Source organism: Pongo pygmaeus, chromosome 16 (genome assembly GCF_028885625.2).
Source record: "Pongo pygmaeus isolate AG05252 chromosome 16, NHGRI_mPonPyg2-v2.0_pri, whole genome shotgun sequence".
NCBI lineage: Eukaryota > Metazoa > Chordata > Mammalia > Primates > Hominidae > Pongo > Pongo pygmaeus.
In genome coordinates, this window is record NC_072389.2 from 73,202,746 (window position 1) to 73,229,888 (window position 27,143).

Here is a 27,143-nt window from a genome sequence, read left to right on the forward strand (position 1 = left end):
TTTTGTCAATGCATGTAGTATTTGGAGTTGGCAGATGTAACAAAAAGATGGAAGTTATCCTTAGGAAGGGAAAAAAAGATTATTCACCTTGATTAATGTATGGCAGTTTGACTTGATGGCAAGAATTTGGCCCGTTTCTCCATTGTTTGTTTGTGGTTTTTCACTCACATCTTTAAATGTGTTGTAGTTCCCCTCCTGCGGATTAGTTACGGAAACATTAAAGGTCATTGCCACATATGGGATTTGTGTGGGCTCACTCTGTATTGGGGAAGAGAACCCGTGTAGAACTGTAGTTCTTTCTCCTTGAAACTTTGTTAGCAAGAATCAATGTGGAAATGCAAAAAGAAAATAAAAAAGAAGTGAGACCCACTAACAAGGATGTAAAATTCCTGAACTAGGACAAACTAGGAGGGTAATCCTTCCCTGGAATATTTGTTTACCTCTTCTAGGAAGCTCATACTGATTCAGTTGCCTAGGAGATTTTTAGGATTATTAACCTTGTAGTCTCTGTTCAAGACTTCAGGGCAAAAAAAAAGACTACAGGGCTAAACTTTAAAATGAAAATGAGTTTGGTATATAATAAGGGCTTTACCAAGTTTGATAGTTTTATTAGGCATGGCTAAAACATTTTAGAGCATAATTTCTGAATTTCACAGGCAGTTCAGTGCTTATCTCTTCTAAAGAATGGCTTAAGGAGAAAGTCCCACTCTCATTTTTTACTAAGTAATTATTCCATTTATATTCTTGTGTCATTTGAGTTCACAACATAAATCTGTAGTTGGGAAGTAAACAGTCATATCTGCAAAAGTGAATTTAAATGGGTCCTTCTTGAGTCAAAAAATAAGTCAACATACATTCTCCGCTAGCCTTGCAATTTGCAGTATTTAGGATGATGCATCTACATTAAAAAGGCACCAAGCCACTCCTGTAATATTCTTATTTTCACTGAGTATGCTGTACAAATACATGTTCTGGTTTGGGATTCTATGTGGTGGGTTATTATAAACTTTATTAAGGTTGATGGTGAATAATCTGACAAACTTTTCTAAAGGAGTCAGACTGAAAGCCTGCCCCCCACCCTTTTTTAGAGGCAGAGTCTTGCTAGGTTGCCCAGGCTTGCCTTGAATTCCTGGGCTCAAGCGATCCTCCCTCCTCAGCCTCCTGAGTAGCTAGGACTGCAGGTGCACCACCGCAGCCATCTGAAAGCCCCATCTTTAGCATATGCATAGCATACGCATTTTGCTCTTTTCGCTTGGATCCTCATTCTTTCTGCCTGTTTGCCACCCTTCTAACCAGTCTCCTGAGTCTGAGGCATAGAACAGTCTGGCTCAATGTGTTTGGTTAATTGGTGCGTCATCTAGTCCTCGGAGACCCCTCTTCATCATGACCAGTGTTTTATTGAAGTGGTTTGAATGATGTGCTGAATGATGAAAGCAAGGACCATGGCTTAGAAAAATGTCTCAACATAGGTAAAGAACATAGTCAGAGAACAACACAAGGTCATTGTCGTTGTCATCCAAGTAACATCATCTTCTGAAGTTTTTGGTTTTTTCGTTTGTTTGTTTGTTTGTTTGTTTTTGAGATAGAGTCTCGCTCTGTCACCCAGGCTGGAATGCAGTGGCACAGTCTCAGCTCATTGCAACCTCCGCCTCCCAGGTTCAAGCAATTCTCCTGTCTCAGCCTCCCGAGTAGCTGGGATCACAGGCATGTGCCACCACACCCGGCTGATTTTTGTATTTTTAGTAGAGATGAGGTTTCACCATGTTGGCCAGGCTGGTCTTGAACTCCTGGCCTCAGGTGATCCACCCATCTTGGCCTCCCAAAGTGCTGGGATTACAGGCATGAGCCACGGCACCTGGCCATCTTCTGAAGATTTTTTTGGCTCTATTATTTTGACAAAAAGAATTGTGAGTTTTAGAATTACCTTTACCAAGTTAAAAATAAACCCATGGAATAATACACTGTTCTCTGTACATGTAATATCATTTTTCTTCATCTCCCCAAGATACAGTTTAAATAACCATCCTTCATAATACCAACTCTGATATCTCCAGCTGAAGGTAATATCTTCTTCTTCTGACCTTCATCTGCATCTTCCTTGTGGCATGTAAATTGTCCAGTTTGTATTATAGTAATTTATAGGCATGTCATAGTTCCTTATGACAGGATTCAAATATGATTCTCTCATAATCTCCTATGCTGTTTAGTACAATTCCATTGCCCTAGTGGGCACTCAATACATCTTTTTGACTCAATTTTTTCCTACTTTTGTAATGGTTTTTTTAAAGCAGTTTCAGAAAATAAAGATCAGAGTTTAAAGTGTGATGGAGTCTTTAATATAAATGCCCGTAAGTGTTTGGAGAATAGATCACAGTGTTTTGCTTGTGAAGAAGAGCTTTCAGTTTACCAAGGTATCAGATCCAGATTTGAATTCCGCTTCAGCCAGCCTAAGCTATAGAACCTTGGGTAAATTAATTTCTCTGAGCCTCAGTTTCTTCCTCTTTAGATGGGAGATCTGTTTCAGAACTTTTGGACAAAGTTCACAAGGGAAAAAAGCCATTATCCCCTCTCTTTAAAAGGAATTACCCTTTGAAATGTTTACATTTGAATCAGAAAGACTGCTACTTTGGTTAAAGATGGTGCAAGCTTTAGCTTACAGTTTCACCTCAAACTTCACTAAAAATAGCCATAACGTGATTTACACACACACATGCACACGCACACACGCGCACACACACACGCACGCACACACAAAAGGATAATACCATAAAGAGAAAGGGAAAGGAGACAACAGCTCTCAAGTTTTGAATATGAGACAACAGTAAACAACTGAGCAGGGCTGAGAATACAAGCAAGCAGGCAATCTGATATATTGTAAACACCCAAAGGCTCAGGAATTGGTGGGACCAGATATGTGGAGCCAGGAGTCAAGGTGGGACCAAGAGAGGAGAATTGCTTTAAAGTCAGTTTGACAATTATGGTAAGACTAGTTAATCTTTCATTTATTACAAACTAATATGAATTGCTCATGAAAACCCAATAGAAAACAATTGTTAATGTACTGGAGTAAACACCATGGGTGGACACTCAATCTAACAAAACTGAGTGGAGGGTTTTTTGGAGCAAATAAAATAAGTGATACCTGGCACCATAGAAGTCTGGGTCCCATTACTGCATTCAGAGGCATTAAGTGAAAGTTTAGATTCTGAAAGTTGAGACCTCCCACCCTGTTCCTAGGACACTCGTGATTACTTTACACTCAAAGATTACTTTTCAGGCGGGAGATTAGCAGAGACTTTCTCTAGGGGAATCTGACTAGGGAAGACTTAAAGATCCAGACGTTTGGAGTTCCCCCAAGAAAACAGCCTAGCTAAATCATGCTCCCAGGAGAGCCCTTAGTCTACAAGCCCCATCCATGAGCACGGTTTCCAGTGAGATTTTCAGTGCCTTACTCTTACAGAGACATTTGAGAAAGGCCTTTAGGGTCAGAACAGAGGCCTACAACAACTAAAAAGAAAAGCAATTTGGATGGCCAGAAAACTGTGCAGAGGGTAAAAAGTTCAAATAAACTATCAGTAGTATCCTCAGAGGACTAAAGAGAAAATAATGCACTCAGAATATAAGAACAGGCTGCTGTAACAAAAGGAACTTTCAGAGAACAGCAAGAAATAGGAGAGAAATGAAAATTAAAGAACCAAGTCGGCCAGGTGGCTCAAGCCTGTAATCCCAATGCTTTAGGAGGCCGAGGCAGGCAGATCACGAGGTCAGGAGATCGAGACCATCCTGGCTAACATGGTGAAACCCCATCTCTACTAAAAATACAAAAAATTAGCCAGGTGTGGTAGCGGGTGCCTGTAGTCCCAGCTACTCAGGAGGCTGAGGCAGGAGAATGGTGTGAATCTGGGAGGTGGAGCTTGCAGTGAGCCGAGATCACGCCACTGCACTCCAGCCTGGGTGACAGAGCAAGACTCCGTCTCAAAAAAAAAAAAAAAAAAAAAGAACCAAGTCAGGAAGTTCATGACAACTTCTCATTGAAAACCAAGTCAAGAAGTAACATGAAAAATAGAAGTTCCAGGAAGAAAGAACAGAGAAAACAAAGGGGAAGAAATCATCAAAGAAAAATTTTAAATTTTAATGTTATAACATGGGAAAAATATATATTTATACAACATTGCCCTTCTCTTAGTATTCCTATAGAAAAAAAAATCATTTTTTTCCCCAAATGACATATGGCAGTGTTTTTTCTCAGAAAAAGTGAGTTTTTGTTGAGGATTAGTAATAGAAATTTTCCCAAGGAAAATTTACTATAAAAAATACAAATAGTTGGATATAACTACCTTTTGTCTCATTGGAATGTAAAAGCTTAACACATCTAATTTTTACATATACATATTGTTTAATAGATGCCAGATAAGACTCATTAGATATCAAGAAAATGAATTGTGATCTTCTATACGTATAAGTAAACACATAAACCATGTAGAGCTGTGTAAATGTAAATAAAAGTATTTAAAAGGTGGCATGGACCATGTGTGGTAGCTCACACCTGTAATCCCAGCACTTTGGGAGGCCAAGGCGGGTTGATCACCTGAGGTCGGGAGTTCGAGACCAGCCTGGCCAACATGGCGAAACCCCATCTCTACTAAAAATACAAAAATTAGCTGGGCATGGTGGCAGGCACCTGTAATCCCAGTTACTTGGGAGGCTGAGGCAGGACGATCGCTTGAACCCAGGAGGCAGAGTGAGCCGAGATCACGCCACTGCACTCCAGCCTGGGTGACAGAGTGAGAATCCATCTCAAAAAAAAAAAAAAAAAAGTGGCATGGATCACCCAACCCAGTACCCTTGACAGAAGCTTCTGGAGAAGTTTGATGGCAAGTTTGTCATTTTGTCATTTTCTTTCCAATATCATTTTTAGATTCAAGGGCTGTTATTCTAATTCTTGAACTGTTAAAGAGCTTAGACTGGATTAACCAGAATTCAGTTCACATATTGGCACCAACACTTATAATCAGTATGATCTTAGCCAGTTCAGCTTGTCACTCCAAGTGTCAGTTTCTTATGTATAAGTTGAAGGTAACATTAGAATTCATTCATTCCTTAAATATTTATTGAACACTTTTTACATGTCAAACACATTATTAAGTGCTGCGATACATTGGCAAACAAAATAGGCATATTCCCTTTCCTTGTTGAGCCTACAATGTAATAAGGGAGGCAGAAGATAAACAATATAAACACTTATGTTTTTTGAAAGCAAGATTAGAAATATATTCAATATTCTAGGCTTTTTCATGAACACTTTTAACATTAGCAACCACATAAAGTTACTTGAAGAAGTAAGCCTTTTGAAATAGCGTCTTGTATGTATTGAGTGCTTACCAAGTAATAAGAATTATGAAACATTATCTAGTCTTGGCTCTTGCCTCTAAATATACAGAACTCATTTTCCCCCCACCCCTACCCAGCTGCTGAAAAAAAAAACACCACCCTGACACAGCTGTTTCTAGTGGGTGTGTGGTTGTGGCTTTGTTTGCTTTTCTAGCCCTTGGTGATTGTGAACTGGTCCGAGGGGTGACGGATGGCTCTGGATGCTCTGTAAGCAGCTGCCGTCAACTTTTCTACACCATAAAAATTTGCCATTTGGTGTGTTTCACTCAAATACTGATATTTTCTCTTCTTCTTTTTAAATAATTAGTTTCAAGAATGTGAGTGAAATCTTTCCACATGCTGAGTATTCCTAACCTAAAAGTCCAAAATTTGAAGTACTCCCAAATTCGAAATTTTTTGAGCACTAACTTGACCCTCAAAGGTCACAGTAATGGGAGCATTTAGGATTTCAGGTTTTTGGATTGGGGATGCTGGTAAGTATAATGCAAACATTTCAAAATCCGAAAAAGGCCAATATCTGAAATATTTCTGGTCCCAGGTAGTTCAGATAAAGTATACACTCAACGTGGATCATGTTCAGTCTCCTGATCCAACTAGTGAAACATTTTACCTGTTGACCAAAGTTTTTGCTGAGAACCATCAAAAGGTTGAAAGGATCTGAAGGGCCCAAAGACAAAGGAAATTTCCATGGAAGATTTTATAGGAAAGTGGGGAGGATGTGATTCTGGAATCCTTGTCTTGGGTCCTCCCCTCCCACTGAAGGATGCTGAGGAAAAGAACATGTAACAGTTTCTGTCACTCATTCCCCTGCTCTTACTCCCTTTTCTGTAATTCTGTCTTGATTTTTTTTCCATTGTCTTTTTTTGGGGGAGGTCTAAAATTGTGTGTAAGTTAATGCAAAAGGAGCTGTTAAAATGACCTTTGGCAGATGATGGATTGACTAGTTCAGTCCTTTGCGAGGTCTGTGAAGGGATCCAGCTGTCTCAGATTACCATGCCTCAATGTGCATTTTCCAAGGTTGTCAGTGATTGTAGTGAATGTGAAACTGGCAGACAAAGTGAAGTGTTTCCCACTGAATAAAGCATTGTTGAGTTTGCTTTGTGTTCAGAGCTGTCGGGAACAACCATGAGATTGACAAAACAAGATGGAACAGGTGCTAGCAGTCCCAGCTAAGTATTTTGTTATTTTGATGGATTTCAGACTGATTTTAAAGTTTTTCCAACAGCACATGCTCATATCATGTATACACACAAATACACAGAATTTGAAATTTTAAAAAAAGCAAAGTCTTGATATGAAGAATAAAGAAATAGAAGACAAAGCAGGCATTTGACAACCCATTTTCAGATGTTTGAAGGATTGTCAGTGGAGAAGCAGCAAGCTGATCTTTTATGACAAGAAGGCTGAACCTTCTGAAGCTAAAACAAAAGCCAAAAAAAAAAAAAAACTCCCATGACTTTCTATTCAGTACAAAGAAGGATTTTCTGATGGATAGAACTCTACACTTTCCTCCTCAACAGTGAAATCATTTGCCTTTACAGGTAAAAATGTCTCATCCCTGGGGACACGTAAGTAGGGACTGAATGACTATTTGTCTCAGATTTTTTTCTGTAGAAGAGACAGATACAAGGTTAGACAAGGTGCAGTCATATATTCATTTGGTCACTCAGCAAATGTTTTTTTGAGTGCCTAGTATGTGGCAGGCCCTGTGCTAGTCACTGGGGACACTGCTGAGAACAAAACTGACAAAATCCCTGCTTTCATGGAGCCTACATTTTAAAAAAGAATACTTGATCATTGTAACTTTTTAGACAAATAAGCGAGTTAAGCTGCACATGGTGACACACACCAGTAGTCCCAGCTACTCGGGAGGCTGAGGCAGGAGAATCCCTTGAGCCCAGGAGTTTGAGGCTGCAGTAAGCTACGATCATGCCATTGCACTCCAGCAACTGAGCAAGACTCTGACTCTAAAAATAAAAAAGAAAAGAAATAAACAAACAGGATGATATGCTAGGAGTAACTGAGTGGTATTGGATTACTTTTGAGTTGAGATCTGAAAGATAAGAAGGAACCAGTCTTCTAGTGACATGTCTCAACACTAAAATTCTGAGTCTATGATAATGTTGGGAACCATGTCTGCCAACTTTGAGATATCCAGTGGTAAAAACCGCTGCTGCTAGAAAATTCTCTTATATGCCTTATGTTGTATTTAGAGACTAGAATTTTTTTTAACCTAAAGAGAGACTTTAACTTAAAGAGAGACTTTAGAGCTTGTTAAATCAGACCACTTCTCTTATCAGTGAGGAAGCTGGTCTCCAGGGAACTGCGCAGAACAGGACTGGAATCTGGGTCTTCTGATGTGAAATGTAGTGCTCTTTCCTTCTTCCAAGCTCTTGACATCCTCTTGCTCAGTGTCATTCTAACAAAAAGGGTGACAACATCACACTTTTTTTTAATGTAACACTTAACAAAGCTATTTGGTATTCATTATCTCTTTCAAGCTTCTCCCCACTCTGAAAAATCAGCACCTTGAGGCACCAAATATTGTTTCACCTTATAAGCATCAAAGTTCCCATTTTGCAAATGAGGAAACTTAGATCCAGGTAAGTTAAAGGACTTTTCTAGAAAGGTTAAGTGAATAGCTCAGGCAGCAGCAGTCAAGTATTCTGACTCATGGATTCAAGTCTGCTTCTTCTATTATGCTTTAGAAAAGTATATCAAGTAGTTTGAAAAAAGAAGAGATGAATGGTAAATGGAACTGAGCAGGAAATCAGATAAAGGAAAAGACAGGTTTACTGTGACTCTGCTGGTCAGTTAAGGCTGCTTTTCATAGGATTATACCTTACACTATCCCTGTAGCTGGTTTAGTTTCATCATATTTCAAAATGTGCTAGTTATGTTTCAGAAACTAAGGCCTGGTTTATTTATTAAAAAGAAACACAAATATTAACCTAATCTCCAGTATGGCTACTGTAATAGGAAGTAGGTAGGTAAGGATCCCATCTAATTAGTAAATATTTATCAAGTGCTACCCAGTGTTGGCAGTAAGGGTACAAACTTTGCCCTCAGTGACTCCTTGACTAATAGGAAGAAAAGTAAAAGTGCAAGGGAAACATGCAGAACTGGGCACATGAGAGTGTGGGCTGACATCAGTGTCAGAGAAAGCATTTCAGTTATTGATTACTGCTTAATAAACTACCCAAAATTAGTGGCTTAAAATAACCATTTATTTACTCAGGATTCTGTGGGTCAGGAATCCTAGCAAGACCCAGCCATTCTATGTAGCATCAAAAGCCTCTCATGAGGTTACAGTTGGGTAGTGGTTAAGGATGGAAGATCCAAGATGACTTCATCTGCGTGTATGATGCTTTGGTGGGGATGGCCAGGAGTGGCTGGGACCCTCCTCTCCAATCTCCCCTTCATGGCTAGCTTAGACTTCCTTTGTGGTGCCTGGTGTTCTAAGCTGTGATCGCAAAAGCTACAAATCCGTTAAGGCCCAACCTCAGAAATTACACAGGATTGTTCCTGCCACATTCTGTTGATCACAGTGTAGGTTCTTGATGATGAAGCAACAGGGTCACATTCCAAAAGAGCATCTTGGGCTGTAGATTCTTTTAAGGCCATCACTGGAAGCACGGTACATTTCAGAAAGCTTCCTAGAAGTGCTGGTATCTAAGTTAAGTTTTGATGAATGGGTTAGATTTGGAGGGCAGTGTTCCAACAGGAGCAGCAGCATGTACAGAGGCCAGAAGTATGAGAATATCAGCTGTTTATGACTCCCTTGACTTTGAAATGTCTAGAAATAGAAATGTGAGTGAAGTTGAGCTCAGTAGACTAGACCCCAGCACTGATGTTTTCTCAAATACCCACAGCCGCATGATTTCAGAGAATGGTTTAGAACTGGAAGCCCCCAAAGCTAGGTCTCTAAGAGACCATTGTCATGATTAGGGGTGCCTGCTGTCAGAGGACACAGGTCAGCATTACACAAACTTTTTAAAAAGATGTCATTTCTTAATTCTTATTATGAGGATTCAAATGGCTGTTGAAGTAAACACATGAGATGGAGTTTGGGGCAGTTAACTCTAATCATTTTTAAAAAATTTATATGGGGGCTGGGTGCAGTGTCTCATGCCTGTAATCCCAGCACTTTGGGAGGCTGAGGTGGGTGGATCACTTGAAGTCAGGAGTTTGAGACCAGCCTGGCCAACATGATGAATCCCCTTCTCTACTAAAAATACAAAAATTAGCCAGGCGTGGTGGTACGGACCTGTAATCCGAGCTACTTGGGAGGCTGAGGCAGGAGAATCGCTTGAACCTGAGAGGTAGAGGTTGCAGTGAGCCGAGATCGTGCTACTGCACTCCAGCTTGGGTGACAGAGCGAGACTCCATCTCAAAAAATATTTTTTTATGGGTACATAGTAAGTGTACATGTGTATGGGGTACATGAGATATTTTGATACAGGCATACAATGTGTAATAATCACATCAGAGTAAATGGGGTATTCACCTCAAGCATTTATCATTTCTTTTTGTTACAAACATTCCAATTATACTTTTAGTTATTTTTAAATGTACAGTAAATTTTTGTTGACTGTAATCACCTGTTGTGCCATGAAATACTAGAATTTTATTCATTCTAACTTTATTTTTGTACCCATTAATCATCCCCACTCTTCTCCCTGCCAACTTCCCTTCCCAGCCTCTGGTAACCATCATTCTACTGTCTATCTCCGTGAGTTCAATTCATTTAACTCTAATCTTTTTCTTCCTTGGCAACCTTTTAATCTTTAATAAGAAATAAGTCATCTAAATTCATCATAATGGTTAAATATGTGAAAATGGTAGCTACTGATCAGTCTAAGCAGTGATACGTAAGAGGGCCTTGTCAGTTAAGACCATCAGATCCTAATACTAAAGAGTTTGTGTACCGTGTTCATTAAGGTACTGTGGCATAGAAACAAGCAAACCAGGCACCTCCAGGTTGACCAGACTCCAGGAGAGATCATCAGGGGGTATATCATAATCAACAAATGCTTATTGTCAACCTACTGCAAAATGCTATTTCTGGTGTCATGGAGAACATAAAAGTTTATGATTCATACTTTGCCCTTAAACAAGTTAAAATTTATAAGGCACTAGAAACACAGGAAGATGTAGAACACTGGGAACTGTCACCAGGGAGGATGTGATACACACTGCCCAGTGAAGGGTATGGGCAGAGAGTGGTATGAAGTTTGTCTACAAAATTGTGGGTAGAGTCTTCTAGGATTAACTCCTGACAGAAGAGGAGAAAAGGAGGAACAATTGGAATCAAGTCCTGAAAGAATAGGTAGGCTAGAAATCTATCTACTCATCTGTTGCAACATCTCAGATTACAGATAGGAAAACTGCCCTCAGTGTTGCATTTTGAGCTATGCAAACATTTGAAGAACATTCATTTTTCAATTAGAAAAGTAAAATGGTTGCTCTCATTAATCATGACTAAACTTTATGTCTCTTTAACTCAGAGTCTCTCACGAATTTCCTCTCAATGCACAGAATACCATGGAAAAAGACCTTTGCCGTTGTTTTTAACTGACTTCTAGAGATTTAGTTATATACCCAGATATTTTCATTAGTATTCTGTAAGTAGAGCTATTGATGGAAATCAACATGGAACGGTTAAAGTGTCTGTAAAGCTACAAAAGTGGGTATTTTTAAATTGAGGATTTTTTCCCCTTTTTTATTTATCAATTAGCTGCCTTATACTTACTATGGCCTAGTTAAAATTGTATATTCCATTTAAACACAGTATCTAACCAAAAAGTTACTCAGCTAGGGTTTTTGGTCTAATGTAGTATAGACAGATTGATATACACATACACAAACATAAACACACGCATATGTATATACACACATATGCTTATATATACATAAGTATACACATATATACACACATATGCTTATACATACATAAGTATATACATATATATATACACACACACACATACACACACACACACACGGAAAAAAAGAAAATGATGCAAGTGAAATAGCATATGGGAGAGGAAGGAGAATTATGTGTTTTGGGACAGCAGGGTTAGAAAGACCGAGGAACATTTAAAGATTCAAAACAATAGCATTTAGCCTGAAATCTACTTTTTATCATCTTTACCCCGCCATCAGAATGAAGAAAGACAGTGTCCAGCTGTAGCAGTAGTTTGGTAGCAGGAGAATTAGACGTAAAGGTACTAGTGCCTGAGGGGTGGGTCATGAATTAATAATTGCTATGTGGCGGATGAGCCCCGTCAGAAGAGCTGAAAATGAGGAAGTTGCCTTGCAGAGCGCTATCAATCACTCAGTGACCATAACTTCCAGTAATTAGTGTATTTTATGGGCCTTTGCTTCAGTGGCTCGAAAGCACATATGCTCCAGTCACAGCTAAACTTTGCTGGAGTAATATTCCAGGATGATTTATCCTCCTGCTGCACTGGGATATAACCCTATATTAGGTGAAGATTGTGAACTAAGCTGCAATAAAGTGTAAGTTTAGGTACAGTTTGCCCAGGTTGGGACCTCAGTGTATCACGCTTTTCAGCATTCATGGTTAGGCTATAGCAGGCAATCATTTTTAACAGTGAAACAAATAAAGCAATTAAAGGAATAGCATTAGGATATTGTACTTGTGAATTACTGTTGCCCTCTCCCTGTTTAAGTGTCTACTGTAATAAGCCCATTTCTTTTTATTTTTTAAAAAACATACTCTATTAGAAACATTTGTTTGTTTTTTGTTTTTTTTAAGTTCCAGGGTACATGTGCAGGATGTGCAGGTTTGTTAAGAAATATTTATCTGTAATGCTGTCTTTTCTCCCTTATTAATAATCTGGGACAGAATGCAGGACCTTCTGAATGGTAGATAAGTGCTTGATTTATTTATTTGTGCTACTGTTTGGGCTCCTTAAGTAAGTTTATATCAGTGGACTTTGGTGAGGACAAGTAGTTGTTGTTTTTTGTTTTTGTTTTAATATTGGCACCCGTTAAGGCGCACTCCTGATGGGACCCTCACATTTAGGCTCTTTCTACACAAAGAAAAAACGTTACTTACAAGCTCTCAGAGTACTTGGCACTTTTCGTGTAGGCATAATGAGTTATTTGCTGCGGCTCACCCACTGCACTAGAAGTCTATGAGGTCTTTGCAGACAGGGTCCTTTGCCATTGCCAAAACATTTGTAGAGCCCAGTGTTCCTAGGCTCTTAACAAGCTTTGCCACCAACTTACAGTATGACCTTGAGCAAATTAATTAAGCTGCTGGTGCCTCCATTGGGCCATGATTCTGTTTGCGCTGAAGAAATCCTTAGAGTTTATAGGAAAGAGTTTGTGAAAATAAGCATAAATTGAAATAGGAAAAAATACGTGTGGGTTCACTGTATTCTCTTGAGAGTAAAGTATTTCTTCATCACTTTTAATGATGGTGTCTTTGAATTTCCTTAAATAGACACCAGTGATAAGCTAATTTCACAAGTGTAGATGGAAGGGTGTACACAGTTTGATGCTTTCGTTACATTTATTATCCCATCTTTAATTTGCAGTGTATTATAATATCATACAAGTTAAACAATAATAATAAAACTAATTGTCTTTAATTAAAGTGAATTAGATTTTGATTTTAATATATTTGCTGTAGTGAGTACTGATAATGTGGAGGGTCCCAAAGGTTATTAGGGCATGTTTCTGTTAGGCCTGATGGTGTTAGTAATAATCCTCATCCTCATAGTTCTAGACATGAACAAATATGTCACTTCATCAGTCTCTGTTACTCGCACTTATGCCCCTCCACAGGGGTTGCAGATTCCACAAGTTATCAGCTAATGGCGTTATACATTAAAAATTGAAGCTTTCCTCACTCTGAGGCCTTTCAAGGCTTTGTTCTTAAGCCCCAGACACTTTGGAGTGCAGCTGCAAACTATAGGCAGAAGATTAAATTAATTTGTAACTCTTTTTTTTTTTTTTTGGTCCTGCATTACTAAATCCTCCACATTTAATTGAAACCCTACTTCAAGACGCTTTGTGTTTCTGCGTTCTTTGTTGTCAGTTTAACCTCCAAAGCACTTTAACACTGGTAAATTGCTGTTATATCCTTTGGATTGTTTTTAAACCATTCAGTAAGAGAACAGTGAAATTGATACATGGGGAAAAAAGTAAAATCTTAGAGTAGGTTTTGAGGTATTTAATATTTATTATGGTTCTTCACCAGCATAGTTTCAGATGATTTAAACTCTTTCTCTAGGACTGTGTAAATTGGTCTTGGGATGAAATCTCACCTAGGGAATTTTATGTAATCCAGTAGTTAAGTCTGATTTTTTAAAGTTTCCCTGTGTCTGAGTGTTCCAAAGTGGCTGCTGCATTTCTATAAAATGAAGATTTAACTGCAGCGCACAATCTAACTGCAAAATCCTTAGATGGAAATTTAATTGTGTAAAATGTACACAAGGTAATTAAAAACAAATTTTAGAACATTTCAGACTATAAAGTTGTCCTTCAGCTAGATCACTGGCTATATTGAAAATGCTTATTTTCAATTTGCAGTTATGCTGAGAAACATAGAATATGTCTAAATTAAGAATAAAAAAATCCAGTGCTCTTCAGTAGAACTGTAAATTTAAAACTACTCCCACAACATGGTTGATATTCTGAGTAGGAGACTTGATTACTAAAAACATGTCTTGAATTTGTGTCCTGCACTTGTTTTCTGGCTACAATGTTTGTTTTCTCTTTATCATTTATGATTCTATGACAATAATTATTTTTATTATCAACAAAAGCCATTCTGTTGCTTTGTCAATAAATAACTTTTGTTAAAATACAAAGGTTTTTATCGTGTTATATATTTGGCAATTGTTATGATCTCTCTTTCACACACAGGCACACATACAAATATATTTGTTATTTAAATTATAAAATCCAACATATTCAAATGCTGCATTTTATAGATTGTGGTTGGCCAAGTCAAAGGTCAATAAGATGACACTAAGGAACGTCCTATTTTTAGAGTGAGATGTTAGTTGTTTACTGCTATTTAAGTGTATCCCCAACTGGTAAACACTTCAGACCATTCTTTTTCAGCCTTTTACGTAATAAACGTTCCACAACAGAGTCTTCAGCAGTTTGCTAAATCTTAAGTATTTGGAATTAAAGTGTACTTTTTAATTTAACTTTAAATAGAATCCCTTGTCTCTACCTCCACTCCCTGGCCCCAAATAAATAAAGCTTTTCCAAATCTTTTACGATGTGAGCTGCTCCCCTCCTGGGAATGAAAAGGATATGAGACCCATTTGATGAATTACTGGCACTTATGTGTGTCTACATTTTTCAGTACACTTTTTTTAAAAAAAACTAGACTTAAGCTGCCTATATTACATACTTCTTTTGTAAAGATGATAAAGAGAGCAAAGATTTCTATTGGCTTAGTCCTAATCTATTTGCTTTGTTGTGATTCTTTTTTTTTCTTTCCTTTAACTGTTAACCTATTTATAAATCTAAATCTACATACAAAGGTCATTGGTTGGCTGAACTTAAACCATTTTACTCAGTAAATTTAATTAAGAAAATACAGTGCAACTCATAAGCAAATGAGTTTTTTCCTAGTTTTAAACCAAACCACCCTCTTGAGTGCTGATTGCCTTGCCCGACCCCTGGTGATACAGAAACAGGCAAAATTAAAAAGGACATTAAAGCTTCATTAAATCTGAAACACATTTAGTACAGTGACATATCTGCAGGCCATTTCAGAGAAGATTACATACTCTCTTTTGTAAGTTTCCTAATTTATAATACCTTGACAATAAAAACTGGGGAAATGCAAGTAGATTAATAGACCAGTAGGGGTAAAAGATACAGAATGGCCCCAGGTCTGCCTGTGTGTGAAATATTCACTTGGAGCATATGTGCTCCTTCTTCCCCATAAGGGTCCCATGTTTATTTTGACTTTTGACAGCCTCATGGAGAACTCGTTCTTTTTTATTTATTTATTTATTTATTTATTTTTGAGTTAGGGTCTCACTCTTGCCCAGTTTGGAATGCAATGGCATGGTCAAGGCTCACTGCAGTCTCTACCTCCCCGGGCTCAGGTGATCCTCCCACACTAGCCTCCCAAGTAGCTGGAACTACAGACACGTGCCACCACACGCCTCTCATTTTTGTAGAGAACTCGTTCTTCATGCAGCCATATCTACTAAGAAACCGTTTTCTTTTTTACCTCCTCCCAATAGAACTTGATAAAAAGAGTTCTAGAGCCTGGCTATATGTTTCCTTCTACTTTTCTATAAGACAAATAGTGTGGAACATAAACACTGTAGCTGCGTTAGACCTAGAGGGATAGAGGCATACATAGAAGGCAGCGGTCCTCTCCTGGGGCCTTAAAATGACTGCTTTCAGTGCCAGCCTAATAGTGCACTTGCCAGTTTTCACTGGCATAGATTCCCAAGTCTTTCAACAGCCCAGTGGTGACACTCCGTAAGAGAGGAAGTGATTGTCGTCATGCTGCAGTTGCAGCGGTACCTACTAGTTAAGATCAAAGAACCATTCTCTGTCTTCTAACTCTAAAGAGGTCAGACCTGCAAGATGTCTTACAAGCAGTCCTCCCAGGAACATAGTTAAAAGGTAGGACTGAGGTTCCACAAGATGTCAGGAAATAACACTGAAAGCAAAGCCAGACCCATGAATGATGAGTTCACCAGTTCAAGCACTGGCACCTGTTCCCAAGCAGACTGGTACAAAGAGGCTCCCAGCTGACCAAACTGCACTAAATTTTCTCTCTGTTGTCTTGCATGGCATTGTCTTACAGAGCAAACAAATAACATCAGCCATCCTTTTTTACCTTGTACAGTCATGACAGAGAGGGCCAAGTAGATGAATGCACATTCCCAAGTTGGCTGGAGCCTGGCCTCTCTGTAGAACCATGACCACTTGCAACCGGAAGCTTTGTGTTGAATCAGGAAGAATTCACATTTTTTGCTGTATCTCACTCCGTTTTAAGCTGTCCATTTACCATTGCTTAATTCTTTAAATTGCAAGAACCAATGGTCAGTGTTGGCACCTGCCAGCTAGTTTAGATCTTGACTGTATGTGTGGTGGGCAAGTTTCCTCTGTCTTTAAGCCATCTGAACAGAATTCTTCCATGGTCCCTAATGACATGCTGAGCATATACCCAAGTGAATGGCACAATGCCTGTGGAAGGTCTTGAGCTAGAATGTTCTAAGTGCTTTGTAGTAGTTATTAAGCTATTAGCTTTGTTAGGTGTGAGACTCTCCTCTTGCTGGTTTTCTAACTCCAAATGGAAGTATATGCAAAAGTCATAATCCACAGATCACTGTGATACCTGTTAAGTCACTGCAGACTGTTGCAAATGCCTAGTTCACCCACCACAGTAGACCATAGTAATTCCTCCTGAATCAGTGTGCACACTCTGATTGGCCAGAAACAAACTATTTTCAAAATGTAGGGCAAACCTACGAACCTGTATTGCAAGGAGGTGGGGTGGGGACAGAGGATGGGAGAACTGAGTCTCTCCCCTTTCCCTCCCCGTACATAGACAACAAACATAATCACACAAAACTTCGAAAGGGAGTTTGGCAAACATCTACAGTCTCTTTCTTTCACCCCATCTTGTGATGTTTTTTTATGTACAGTGGAAGAGATTAATGATATCCATCAAATGAAATGATGATAGTATACCTATATCTTGAAAATCCATACACATATCAGTGTATATTTTGTGTACAAGATATGAGTACAAGGTAATGAAACTAGGTATTCTAAGACATACATATATACACATACACACAAGCATATGTGCAAATGAGTGTGGGCCTTTTCAAAGTAGTCACCTTACAAGGTCATAATGTTTATTCCTGTTACATGGCTATTGTTCATATTGGTTTTAGAACTTTGATAACTTCAGCATATTCATGTCTAAGCAACAAAATATTTAGTTTTTGTGCATGGCTTTGGGTTTTGGTAATATCCATAGGCTATTCAAACCTTAGTCTACAAATAATTTACATGATGAACAAGCTGAGGGGTATAATTTTAAATCCAAGATAAGGTACATACTAATAAAATGAAATAGGTATTCTGTTAATTGAAATAATTCTAAAACAATTACAAAAGGAGAATTCAGAAATGTTTGAGCAGTGTCAGTGTTTTAAAATAAGTGCAGAACTTCTCAAGATCTAGAAAGGCAGTTTCATATGCAGGAAGGAACACTGGATTAAGTTGCAAATCTTAGGGTCAGTTCCTAGGCTTCCACTTATTAACTGTTTGGGAGCTACTTCAGTGGGACTCTGGGTTTTAATCTTTGAAGTGGGTTGATGCTGTCTTAGATCCATTAGCGTTAAACTCCCTGATGTTACGATTCTGCTTTGAAAGTAGTTACAAATACATGTAAATGATGTCAGGACTGAGGATGGGCCACATTATAAAATTGCAAAGTTTTGCCACTATTTTCTTTAAATAGGTTTTGGTATGTTTGTTAAATTTTATCTTTTTGGCCAGGTGCAGTGGCTTAGCCCTGTAATCCCAGCACTTTGAGGCCAGGAGCGCAAGACCAGCCTGGCCAACACGGTGAAACCCCATCTCTACTAAAAATACAAAAATTAGCTGGGCGTGATGGTGTGCACCTGTAATCCCAGCTACCTTGGGAGGCTGAGACAGGAGAATCACTTGAACCCAGGAGGCGGAGGTTGCAGTGAGCCGAGATCACGTTACTGCACTCCAGTCTGGGTGACAGAGCAAGACTCTGGCTCAAAAAAACAGTTTATATCTTTTTGCTTTATATCAAGCCTATTCCTGGTTGGATCATTTTGTTTTTACAGGTGAGGATTTAAGGATCAAAATTAAGTGACTGGCTCAGAAACAGAGCAGTTTACAAATCAAGCTAGATTGGAAGCTTTCAGACTTAGACCTACAGTTCTGACTTCACAACCTTGAAATGGCCATTTTTCCCACTAGTGGGTAGAAAATGGATGAAAAAACTTTAACAAATGGATGAAAATAATGGCGCAGTTTTCAATTTCATAATAACGTCCATTCCCCACTTCCTATGACCCTTCATTTATACTTGTAACTGAAAATTTTGTGGGTTAGTAACAATTAGATGTTCCCAATTTACAAGACTAAAAGCAAAGAGTTTTTACATCTCTGTCTAGAAGAAACGGTCGCACACATGTAAATGTGAATAATGCCCATACAGCTGAGAATATTACTAAGGGAAACCACATAAGGATAATGTTTTGTTATTAAAATTAAAATATTTTATCAGGGATGCAACATCGTCCATTGAAAATGTCCATTCTAAATACAGCTCTTAATGTAATTACAGCAATAATTTAGTTTGTACATTCGAGGTTGTGAACTTTTTTATATTTGCTGGATGCAGTTCTGAAATTTAGTGCTTGTCTGTCTTAAGGAGATCTGCCCTGCATGCAAATCTATAACTAGACAAATATTATTTCCTTTCCCAGCTTGCTCTTGGGAGGTTTCCATATCCTCAGGTAAGATTGTTCATTACTGCTGTTTGCCACTGTGACATTCATTCCTATGTATGAAGGTGCAGGGAGCAATTGTGAACATTTGAGCCACATACAAATAAATCTGTCCTGTTAAATTGAAAAGTGATATCTTAAAGGAGTCATTTAGAAATCTCTATTGATTTTTGATTTTTTTAAACTCCTGATTTTTTTCTTCTTGTTAAAGGTTGAGAGTGATCATTGTGCTTTTCCTTTGTGTGACATTCGGGATTGCTTTTTTTCCTGGTCCAATACCATGTACTCATTTTGAGGATGAAGGAGAGAGCCAGCCTTTTCTTGATACACTTTTTAAGCTCTTAAATTTGCCTAAAATTTTTTGAGTTAAAAGATTAAGACAAAGGGTGAAAGCATCTAATCTAGGTCATTATTTTTGCTAGGCAAATAGATAGGCCCCCAATTTTATGAGTGTAATTTTGAACATATTATTTAAAAATATTTTGCTCCCTCCTGTCTACATTTATAAGAAAACAAAACAGTCCATTATAGTAGCATTGCTGACTCTAATCTTTATTAAAATTTCTTTAAGATTTTTATTATAGAAAGGTACTAGCACTAAAATATAAAGCTATTTTGTGGTTTGAAAATGATTCCCCAGTGTGTGGGGGAAATAAGTGAAATGTCTAAAGGGATGAAAAATGAATGGTTTGACTGTTTTCCTCTGGTTGATGTTCACTGTTTTTCTGGCATCTTGGTCTGTACAGGCCAAAGTGCCTAGAGGCATGTCTGATTTAAAGGTGGTGTTGGTCTCTGCTCTTTAAGCATCTATTAACTTGCTATTATTATGCAAATAAGTGTTGTATTACACATACTAATTTATGCATGGTTAGATTATGCAGATGCATCACAAACATGGTTATTGAATAATAGGATGGGGCTCATTCTCTCTACCATCTTTATAAGCAGTTTTAAGAAAATTCTCCTGGTACCAATGTGGACATTTAAAGACCCTGTACTCAATGAAATGTCTCTTTCGTATTCTTTTGCTTTCATAGTTAAAGCCATCAGATAAGTGGAAGAGAAATCGTCCAAGTTGTTAGGTTCAAGAGTGTTAGTCTCACTTTTCAAATTCGTAGACTTTTTTGTTTAAATGTAATCTTTTCCTTATAGAGAAAATCTAAAATGCAGTTGCTTGGCATGAATGCTGGCATTTAGTGAGATTTTAGTGTATATAGCCTTACTGCTTAGCTCTAGGTAGCCCATCAAATTAAAATTACATTTTCAGGATTTATAGCTCATTAGAATATTTATCTTGGTAAACTTCTTATTCTGTCAGTAATTTCTAAACAATTCAGTTTGGCCAATTTGTGAAATCCCCTAAAATTTTGAAAATGAACTCACAAGCCCTATACAATATATTTCTCAAACAAATCTTAGTAGAAAACTTATAAGCCATCCAGTAAAAATTCCAAAGGTTGAGAATATAGCAATATTCTTGAGATTCCTAATGTCTGGAGTAGTTAATCAGTGAGATTTGATGGGTGATGAGTCTAAGAAATGGATTTTGCCATGGCCGGGTGCAGTGGCTCACGCCTGTAATCCCAGCACTTTGGGAGGCTGAGGCGGGCAGATCACGAGGTCAGGAGATCGAGACCATCCTGGCTAACATGGTGAAACCCCGTCTCTACTAAAAATACAAAAAAAAAAAAAAAATTAGCCGGGCATGGTGGCGGGCACCTGTAGTCCCTACTGAGGCAGGAGAATGGCTTGAACCCGGGAGGCGGAGCTTGCAGTGAGCCGAGATCACGCCAGTGCACTCCAGCCTGGGCAACAGAGCAAGACTCCGTCTCAAAAAAAAAAAAAAAAAAAAAGAAATGGATTACTGTCACATTTGACAAGTGAAGCACATGAAGGCTGTGGTCAAATTTGAGAAGAGGCTATTTACCTTTGCAGTATGGTTTTCCTGAATGTCTAAATATATCTTTACTTGATCAGTCAAGTGGAAGTTGGAAAATTCTAATACTATGCTGAACTCCCTAGTTAGCAACAACCTTTATGTCAGAGTTGGGGCAGGAAACAACTGTATTCCTTGAATCATGATAGAATGTCGTCACCAAATTGTTAGTTCTATCTGAAATAATAGAAGCAACTTTGATGCCATTAGGCCTATTTCCTAAGTTTTTCAACAGAAGTTTGGGTGCGTCGTTGCTAGAGCCACTAATGACTTTTGGTGGAGTTGGCATTTATTTTACAGGCTTTGTACTATAAGCTGAAGATTGGGAAAGTATACTTTATAAATGCCTTTCCTACCCCTCCCTTATGCCCTCAAAAAAAGCACATGAAGAAAAATGTATATTTTTATAGTGTCACTGAGGCTGAGTTATGGAATAACACCTTCTCTTTGGCCCACATGATGTCGTTTGAACTCCTACCACTCTGTGAAATAGCCTCCCCTCATAAATTGGACAACACAATGGCTGATTTGCTCACTGTTAAAACTGTGACTGGTTTGGTTTCTTTGAATCCCAGGTGGAGTAGGCAGGAGTGAAGCATAGACTCTTAGAGTTGGAAGGGATCTTAGACATCATCAAATCAAACTTCTCTACAATGTCTCTGAAAAGCAAACATTCACACTGCTTGAACACTTCCAGTGACAAGAAACTCACTATCTTACAAAGCATCCACAGGGTCAAAGCAATGTTCTATTTATCAAGCTGAGAACTATCTCATCCTAAGTGTCACTCCCTAGTCTGATCCTAGAACACATGAAAGCCTTTCATATATCCTTAAGATCACATTGGTTTGATTGTTCCTAGGACTAGGGACAGTGCCAGGGAATTGCTGCTGTGAACCCGAAGTCTAATCAGGGCACCAGACCTGAGTTGTCTTCACTAGTGGCAAATCGAGAGGAGTGGCCTATTGGAAGGAGCCCTGGACCATGAGCCAGAATATTAGAATTAGAATTAGGTGCTACCATAGCCTCACCGCAGGTCTTAATTGTTGCTTTGTAACTCTGAGGTGTCAGTTTCCTCATCTCTAAAATGAGGATTCTAATGCCTACCTCTCCTATCTGATTAAAGGAGGTATGCTGATCAAATGAGACTATAGATATGAAACCACTCTGAAAAGTACAAAGGGCCACCTGTCTGGATCAGGTGTTGGGCTGCAGCACAAAACAGAATTTCCCAACTATCAATCATGGGTTGTAAAAGGATGTTCTTAGCAACATGCCAGCCACAATTGGAGCAGAGTATAAAATGAGCAGAGGGTAAAGTGGGGAGGAGGGGCCGGCTTCAAGACTTGTCTTTCCCCCAGCTCAGCATCAATGCTGCTGACAGCATCATTAGCAGCCCCTCTTCCTGCTGGTGACACAGTGTGTTCCCAGTGAGGACGCAGAGAGGGAGGAGTGTTGGGAAGATACTAGAGACGGTCAGTGCCCTGGGAGCAACATAAAGGTTAAAGGGCTGGGTTTTTGTTGAGATAGCCATGCTGTATGAGTTTCATTGTTTTGTGGGTTGGGTCTTTGTTATTTGAAAGCACTATTTTAGTTTCCTTTAGGCCTTCAGTAACTTCCTTGGCATGCAGTTTAGGGTTCTAAAGAAAAAAAACATGAGGAGCACAGTCTTATTACTACTGCCTGTAACAGGAAAAACAATGGTGTCTTGGCTTCACCTGGTACCTTTCCCACATAGGGTTCCAGTCTCAGGCTGTTACCTAACTCAGGCTGTGCATTCTACCTGCAGGGACTTATTTCCAGCCTCTAGGTGAGCCAACTCAGGCTCAGAGAGGCAAAGTACCTTGCCTTAGGCAGAAATGGGTACAGTTAGGTCTACGACTTGCAGACAAATAAGCCAACTCACTGGCTCTTTAACTTCTTAATTCATTTGGCTATTCATACCCCTGTTCTCCTTTCCACTCTGCCCCACAACCCTTCTTCTAGTTTGCCCTCTCTGCCCTAGGGAGGCCTCTTGTATAGATGAGAAATGCTGAGCATTGGAGGGTTGTGCCATTGTGGATGGTGACAAGACCATTCCCCAGATCCCGCTTGCTTTTCTTACCATGTATTTAGCAGAGTAATGGGAGATCCAGAGGGACCCAGAGCCCTCACTGACCCTAGTGCCATTAAATTCTGGGTGCTTGTGAAGCATATTCTGCAATAGGATAATGAAAAATTGCATTTTTAAATATCTTGCAAACAGTTTCTCAATTTCTGGAACAATTTAGCTTTAATAGTAATCTGGAAAGATGTGAAGGTCTAGACAAGGACTGGAGCTGCCTATAGTTAATCATGTAGATCCAAATTCAGTTGACTTAAAAAACATAATGGTGGGCAATGGTTTGTTTAATGACACCATAATTTAGGAGAAATGGAAAGGATTGCCTGCTAAAAATTGTCATCCTTCATTCAAACTTTACAACAGTGCCCTGCATTAGGATGATAGCAAATCCATTAAGGAGACTTCTCAGGGGATGCATCAGCTCTGGCATTGGGAAATTTGGCAAGCAAGATGCCACAGGAAAGTGAAGATAATACAGACACAAATGTATTTAAAGTACTTTTGCATGTATAAAAATACTGTTCTTCTTTTGGCTGCAATTCCTGATCTTGGTTAATAAATTACATCAAAATGACCTGAAGTTAGAAAAAGGGAAAAAATCTGAGCAAATAGTGCCCCTGGTATTGTAAAGCTTTGAATGTTTTCACACCCCATTAATTTATTACTTCTCTTTCTTCATCTTTAAATTTCATTTTTTTTTCAAAAATTCCGACTCCCCGCTGCTGCAGTGATTTTCATCTTGTTGTTAATTTTCCCTGCTCCATATGGAGCTCCAGACATTTCACCTGGAGGCTGTACTAGATTTTGCTGTAGTGATGGTACTTCCGGAGGCCAAAACTGTCATTTAGGGTTCCTGGTGCATCTGTCTGCGCCAGGCTTTTCACTGGCATGGGAGAGTGTGAATAACAAATTGGATGCACCTGAGATTCGGATGATTAGTGTGTTTTGTGAATCTCCACGACTTGTAAGCAGATAGCTCTGCGGGGAGGGGGGCTTAACAGCGACTGTGGGTGAATCTGTACTCACACCTTACATTTGGAGCTTTGCGAGGGAAGTGCAAACATCCTAGGCAGTCTGAGTGCAGAGAGAGTAACAAATATTTCATCCTGCCTTGTCATTGATTAGAAAAGAGCCTTTAATTTCATTTCACCCCATGTTGTGATTAATTTGCATTCTTTGTCAGAAGTTAATGGAGTTTTTTATGGTTCACTCTGAAATCCTTGAAGACATCAGACTTGATCTGATGTTTATACAACCGCCAGCGGAATTTTTTCGTTTGATTGATGGCAAGCTTGATGTTATTCCAAACGGCTTTTTAAGCTGTTTTTAAGAATTATTTGAATAAAATGCAAGCAAGATATTCTTGTAACGATCAAGTTTATCTGTTAAAAATCTGTTTCAAATAAGATGATAAGTAGTAAAAAAGGATCAAAAAGATAAGAGAAATAGTGAATAGTGATGTCATTTGTTAAAAACACATAAGAATGGCATTCAAATAAATTATTGCAGTATATGGAGAAGATCACTTTTATTGGGGGAAAAAAAATACCATCATCTGGCCAAATAGAATAATTTGGACTAGGGTAAAAGGAAGGTCTGAATCTTTGGGATCAGAAACTTTTACTACCAATTGGCTAATTCTCATTTATTCTGCCAGCTTTTGCCACCAGTGTACAAAATAGAGATCTACTTTTCTTAACTCAGGGAGACAGGGCTGTCAGGCCTGTTAGCTGAACAAAATGATGACATATTGCTTGTCTCAAAGAGGCATTCTTAAATCCCAATACAAGTTAAACATAGGTAGATAATAAGTGAAAGATATGCATTCTTAATGATATAATGACTGGCACCTTCCACAGATAGTTCAGAAATGAAAATATCCTGTTGTTAAAACCAAGATACTTCTGTCATTCTTGGGTAAGAGAAATGTGTATTCAACCCCTATACGCTACATATCAAAGTATGAGAGGAGCTGTAGGTAGCATTTGCTTCAGAACCTCCTGCTATTAACCAAGGAAATACGTTTTGCAAATGCTTTTTGATTACCAACAACATTTTGTTTGATTTGGGAGCTTTGCCTTGCTTCAGCAGATTCTTGCTTTGCTGTGACTGCTGCTAGTGAGACTTACTCATAGGTCAAAAAGCTACTTATCTGAGCACTTTCATTTAAAACCGATTAATTTATTTGCTGCATCTGAAAGTTTGCTAAATAATTGGGTAGTTTTAATTGAAGTTACTGCTTTCTGATCCTTGTATTAACATGATCTAAGGTCCTTTTTATTATATGCAATCCGTATTATTGACCAGATTTGCCCTGTTTTCATTTAAATGTAAGCAGCTTGTCAAGGAGAAAATATTTTGTTTAACTTGGCTTGGAAGCGTGCTATTTTAATGTGTTTTGTTTTTTTCAATTGACAGACTGTCTTTTAAACATTCATTTATTTTGTAGTAATAAATTATATGCTCTGGATAGAGTATGTGTTTCAGAATAGAGTAGAAAGCATATGTTCTTAAAACTATTTAAAAACATTGAACACTTTTCAAATGCTAATGTTGAAGTACTAGAGTTTTTACACTTAATTTTATTTGTGTTTTAAAAGCCTTTGACTAGTATATTGTTACTAATTCTAATGTTGATTGTTTACTGATGTCTTATATTCGATGTTAAATTTAGACCACAGATATCATTATCTTATTTATGTTTACTGATCACGCCTGGAATTGCAAAATACCTAAAAAGTTTGCACTCTTTGAAAAGAGGTATTAGAATCTATCCTTTGTTGCATAAACTTTTTGAAGTTTGGGACATCAAGGATTTAAGTAAATTTTTAAATATGCAGTTTTTCGTGTGTGAGGTCTTTAATCAAGGAAAAAATGTCAATGAGTAATCACCCCAAACTTCAAGTACTCACCTTTAATTTGCAAGAGTTTAAAGGGGCAATATGCATGCAATTTTTTTTCTAAACAAATGTCTAGCCTATATGTTTTAATTCATTTTACTTTTGTCCTCGCTATTTAGGATATAGACATTTAAAATATCCTGATATTTTAAGCATAAAATCAGATTTATATTCTATAAAATGCAGAGACGAAATTTAAGTGACATGAAGATGTTCACTTATACACATTTGCTTCTTCCTAGGAATTTTTAAATTGCCAGTGTCAAATTCTTCTGCATATCTATTGTGTACTTATCAAGAAGTCTCACTATTTTATCTGCTTAGCCTATGCCAGAAACAGGAGGTGGGTTCCTAGTATGTCTTTAAAATAGAGCAGAAATGGAAGAGATATCATCCCCAATGTGTGAGTAGCTTAGAAATGTGAAATTCTTCATTAAAGATAAATTATTTGTTAATACTTCAATTGAGATATCTGTATTTGGCCAGTTAGGTTCGTGATTCCTGTGTTGTTTGAAAGCACTAACCTCATGTTGGTTTGATTCTGTAGTACCTTGTAAACTATTGTATTACATACATCTCAATTCAACATTATTTGTCACTGAGCACCTACTCTGTGCCTGACTAAGCACTAGGAGCACAAAAATGAAACAGATGTGGTCTCTGCTCTCAAGAGTCCAGTCCAGTTGGAAGAAAAATATAAAACCAATGGCAGTTGATATAAAAGGAATCCTCCAGGAGATGGGACGCTCTGCCCTCAAGAGGAAAAGGGAATGGTCAGCTCACTTCAGGAAACCAAGAAGGTTTCACAGAGTAGATAGCTGATGCTTGAGCCGAGGCTCTGAGGCAAGAAGGATGGGACCATGATTCCTCTGTAATTTTTAAATAATCGGTTTAGCCCAGAAATAGAATAGAAGGTTAAAGTAATGAACTTGGACACCATGTCATAATAATAAACTTGGTGTCCAGTCTGGCTTTCATGTGGCAGCTTTGCTATTATCTCTCCCTCCTAGGCTCTGTGGTCCAGGAGGCCTTCCACTTCTCTCCCTTTGCAAGAAGCATGGGAAAGGATGTGCTAGGTACTCAAGTCCAAAGGAGGTTCATCTGGTAAAAGATAAAGGTCTAAAACAGCAGATTATATTTGGTGTCGTTCCAGTACTTTAACAGTACTACTGTTGTTACTTTCATTTCCCTAACAGTTTAGCAATTCTCCTAGGTAACTTTTAAAGTCACCATGGGAAGGAAGTAAGAAAAGGGAGGGGAGCATGGTAGAGGAGGGAGGTAATGTGTCAGGA

The 27,143-nt window shown here is 38.4% G+C and overlaps 1 protein-coding gene across 7 annotated transcripts in view; it reads left to right on the plus strand.

Moving 5' to 3' along the window:
* The window catches only part of MAP2K5 (mitogen-activated protein kinase kinase 5), a 260,525-nt gene that overhangs the window by 162,155 nt on the left and 71,227 nt on the right, over window positions 1-27,143 (plus strand). For 6 of the 7 annotated variants that reach the window (XM_054451149.2, XM_063652330.1, XM_063652331.1 and 3 more), the window contains one exon: window positions 18,891-18,920. The exons of the other annotated variant lie outside the window; for it this stretch is intronic. In XM_054451149.2, the coding sequence (XP_054307124.1) occupies window positions 18,891-18,920 (30 nt within the window). The remainder of the gene's footprint in view (window positions 1-18,890; window positions 18,921-27,143) is intronic. 7 annotated transcript variants of the gene reach the window in all.